We start from the raw sequence: 3,931 nt of genomic DNA, 5'->3' as shown, positions 1-3,931 counted from the left end.
GGGCCCGTTGCCGCGGTTTCGGTGGGGGGCAAAGGGCACGTCCGCAGAGAAAAGGCGCGCCCCGCCCCGCGGCGGCGTCTAACGGGGGCACCACTTGTCGATCTCTGATGTTCAGCATGCGGTTTCGAGCGTGGCGCCAGGCGTGGGCCCAGTTGCCACCGCATGGCCCGCGACGGGCAGCCAGCCCACAGGGCGCGACGTGGCGGGCCGGAACCCACTCATTGGGTCAGATCTGCGAGCGTTTTTTTTTTTTTTGGGGGGGGGGGTATGACGCGCTGCGGCGTTTGCCCTGCGTGGCGGAAGCATATGCCTCACGCTCCACCGCTGCCGCCTCGCCCGCTGTGGGCAGGGGCCCTTTTTCGCAGCTCCACGTGGCGGCGACGGGCCTTTTTGACGATGTTGGCTGGCGCACCGGCCAGCGAATCAATTTGCAAGCATCAAGGAAAAGGGGGCATGCTGAAGTTTTTCTGGAAGTTGGCTGCGAAGGGGAGAAACCCGCTGGCGAAGGACACACAGTACGCGGCAATCCGTCACTTCCCGGGTGGGATGCGGGAGGCCAATGGAGGGCAGGATCGTGGATCATGGGTCGTGTGGGGTGGAGGGTAGGAGAACGCGGGCGCGTGAAGGCTTGCAGTCGTCTGCGTTATGCTTCGCAAGCGCTGGCTCACATTGGGGAAGGGCCGTGAAGGGGCACGTGTGGCATGTGGCAGCGCGTGTTCTGCTTTGCGTCTGCTGCTGAGAGAGAACGGGTGTTGTAGTCTCTTTGCTTCGCGGAGGTTCATTTCCCTACGAGTTTTGTCTCTGTCGCATCCGTTGCTTTCGTGTTCGCCGAGTGCATTGACGGCCGCACGTGTGACCATATGCTCTCACCGGCGCTCACTCCTTCCCTTCTCTGCTTTTTGTGCACCGTGTCCTCCTTTCTTCTTCCTTCTTTTTTCTCTTGCCGTAGGAATTCACAGACCACGCAGCAGGAGAGTCGCAAGGCAGCGGGTATGGCGGTGCGTTGGGGGCGGCGTGGCGGCTGCGCGCAGTTGGGCTTGCAGCCCTCTGCTGCGCCGCTGTGCCTTGCCGTTATCTTTCTTCTTGTGCTGCTGCTGTTTGCCCCACACACTGCAGCTTCCAAATCCGCAGTTTCCAAGACCCAAGTGAAGGTGTTGCTGATGAAGCTAATTGATCCTTCCGGACACAACTCCATGTCCACCGCTTTTTACTCCGGCGTGTATGCCTCGCTGGGGGCACACAACTCTACTGCTGCGGGCGATGTTCTTGTTGAACTTGTCAAAAGGGAGGTGAAGGAGACCGAATACGTCACCGTCCTGGAGGAAGTGATGCAGAAGGAAAAAGATATTCTTGCTCTTCTGACTCAGTTCGGCGATACGTACTTGAGGACTGTGCTGCCGGTATTGTCTCGCTTTGACCTTGTCTCTTTTGCTCCGTTCACTGGGTCGAGTGCGGTGCGTGGGTGGAACCCCAACACGTACTTTGTGCGTGTTGATCCTGCGGCGGAGCTGCTGGCACTTCTCCGCTACGCCGTAGCTCGGCTGCGGGTACTTCGGCTGGGCTTCATGTACCTGCAGGGGGTCTTCTTTGGCGACAATGAGTATGAGCAGGCACGGCGTGTGATGTCGGAGATGGGCTACAAGCTGAGCGCCGTGTTCACTCTGAATAGCTCTTTGACTGGTGAGGCCGACCCGAAAGAGTTTGATGCTGCGTGGGAGCGGTTTGCTGCGACTCGGCCGCAGGCTGTGATTGTGTTTGGCTCACTGGTAGAAGACACCATGAAGTTCATCAGGAATATGCTGACGGACGATCGTACCGCTGGTGCGTACCTGCTGGCCCCCGTTGTTTTGCAGCCAGCCGTTTTGAAGAATTGGCGTGCTGCCGTGGCTGGTGGTGGTGCGAAGTTTGTGCCCGGGCAGGTGATCACGACGGGGACGAACCCGCTGGCGAAGGACGTGCAGTATGAAGCCATTCGGCGCTTCCAGGGTGTGATGAAGGACTACCTGGCGAACAGTGGGCAGAAAGACTACAACGACACGGAGCATTTTCTGAACAATGACGATGACGGCGAGCTGATGGTCGATGGGTGGATTGCCGGCGAGGTGCTCGCACAGGCGCTGCGTAATTGTAAGGGGGTGAGGGATCGCAAGGCGTTTATGGCGTCTATCTTCAACCAACGCCGGTATTTAATCGACGATCTTGTGCTCGGCGACTACGGTGGGGGGTGCAAAGGTGCGGCGGCATCACAAGGGGCCACCTGCAACTGCAACGAGGGGGGCCACACGGTGCACATGAAGCATTTTGTGGAGGACTACCGAGCAGAAGCAGTTAGGAAGGGGCTTATGACGTTTCAGTTGTCAGATTGTCAACATCAAGATGAACATTTGTCGCCGCCGCTTATTGGGGTGGGGTTTGTAATGACTGATAGCACTGTTGCACGAACTGCACTTGTCGAGTTGGAGGCCGGCTATTTGTTGGTGCATACGAACCGAAAAAAAACTTGGAAAAACAGTATGGTCAACCTTTCTCCTGTCACCTCCACCCTTGGCAATGCCCGTAACGTCCTGCTGTCGGAGATGCAGTTACGGCGTGTTCATGGAGTTGCGGGTGTTGTGACGGAGGCGGTGCTGGGCGTGGAGACTGTGGTCTTCATCGACCCGCTGCAGCTTGAGCCGCGGCTGAACAGGTTCCGCGGGCACGTGATCCACCTGTCGCCGACGCTGGAGCAGCAGTTCTTCGTGCTTGCGGAGTACCTCAGGAACACGAGTGTCCGTTCGGCGCACGCGGTGATCCGCGGCGAGGAGGCGGCTGCTGTGGCGGAGGTGCTGCGGCGGTCGCTGGTGACGTTTGGCGGGTCGCTGCAGTCCACGACGCTGCTGGCCGGCGGAGACGCGTTGGTGGGTCACCTGCCGGCGGAGGGCGACGTGTTCGTGGCGGGGCTTGCGACTGGCGACGTCGCTGCGATCGCGAAGCACGTGGCGTCACACGACGGTGTGCGTGTGTTCGTTGCGTTCTCCGAGTTTGCGCTTCTGCACGCCGCCTTCGTCGCTGCGTTCGATGGCGGTGCGGGTGCCGACCGTGTTGTGTTCGCGACGAGCCTGCCGCACTGGAACGACGCGAACTCGACGTCGGAGACCGCCCAGAAGTTTGTCAAGGCCATGACTAACGCCACGCAACGGACGCCGCTGTCGCTGACGGGTTTCGCTACCGTGCGGCTGCTGCAGACTGTTCTCTCGCGCATGGACAAGGTGACTGCTGAGCTGGTGGCTGACTTCTTCTACATGAACATCGCTGTCACCGTGAATGACATGCTGTACGGATCCTTCGCTAACGGCACGGCGTGTGACGCAGCTGGCGGTGCTGGGTGCGGTAAGAACTACGGGGCGACGCGGATTTCTGTGTGGTCGCTTGCCCGTGCGCTGGACCCCGCCGTGCCCGTGCTGTTCCCCGCCGTGACCCCGTTGATACGGTACGCGGAGCCCGCTGCGCATGGGCTGAAATTACAGGAGCTGATTGGCATCGTCATCGCTGCTGCTGTTGTGCTGCTTGTGGCTGTGGTGGCTGTGGTGGCTGTGGTGGTGCACTTCTGCCGCGACTCGCGTGACAACGCGAATGCGCCGAAGGAGCCGACGGACCCCGTGACGCTCGTGTTCACCGACATCGAGAGCAGCACGGCGCTGTGGTCCGCGTGTTCCGAGGTGATGCCCGACGCCGTGGCGACACACCACCGGCTGATCCGCGCGCTGATCGCGAAGTACAGCAGCTACGAGGTGAAGACGGTTGGTGACTCGTTCATGATAGCGTGCAAGAGTGTGTTCGCCGCCGTGCAGCTTGTGCGTGAGCTGCAGCAGGTGTTCCTTCGGCACGAGTGGGGGACGAGTGCGCTCGACGCCGCGTACCGAAAGTTCGAGGAGGGCCGGGCGGAGGAGGA

The 3,931-nt window shown here is 60.4% G+C and overlaps 3 protein-coding genes across 3 annotated transcripts in view; all 3 read left to right on the top strand.

The window, feature by feature from the left end:
* Positions 1 to 82, top strand: part of TraAM80_09171 (uncharacterized protein) — a gene marked incomplete at both ends in the record, with an annotated part of 501 nt that extends 419 nt beyond the window's left edge. Inside the window, one exon of the mRNA XM_029385871.1 lies at positions 1 to 82. This exon is cut by the window's left edge and continues 419 nt beyond it. Within this exon, the coding sequence (XP_029234295.1) occupies positions 1 to 82 (82 nt within the window).
* Positions 83 to 107: 25 nt separating this feature from the next.
* Positions 108 to 686, top strand: TraAM80_09170 (uncharacterized protein; the record flags this gene model as incomplete). Its single annotated transcript, XM_029385870.1, has 1 exon — positions 108 to 686. The coding sequence occupies one exon, from the start codon at positions 108 to 110 to the stop codon at positions 684 to 686; it is 579 nt and encodes a 192-aa protein (XP_029234294.1).
* Positions 687 to 992: 306 nt separating this feature from the next.
* TraAM80_09169 (esag4) overlaps positions 993 to 3,931 on the top strand; it is a gene marked incomplete at both ends in the record, with an annotated part of 3,084 nt that continues 145 nt past the window's right edge. The window contains one exon of the mRNA XM_029385869.1: positions 993 to 3,931. This exon is cut by the window's right edge and continues 145 nt beyond it. Within this exon, the coding sequence (XP_029234293.1) occupies positions 993 to 3,931 (2,939 nt within the window).

Source organism: Trypanosoma rangeli (genome assembly GCF_003719475.1).
Source record: "Trypanosoma rangeli strain AM80 chromosome Unknown Tra_15.4_contig_00527, whole genome shotgun sequence".
NCBI lineage: Eukaryota > Euglenozoa > Kinetoplastea > Trypanosomatida > Trypanosomatidae > Trypanosoma > Trypanosoma rangeli.
This window is presented reverse-complemented; position numbering and strand designations above follow the sequence as displayed.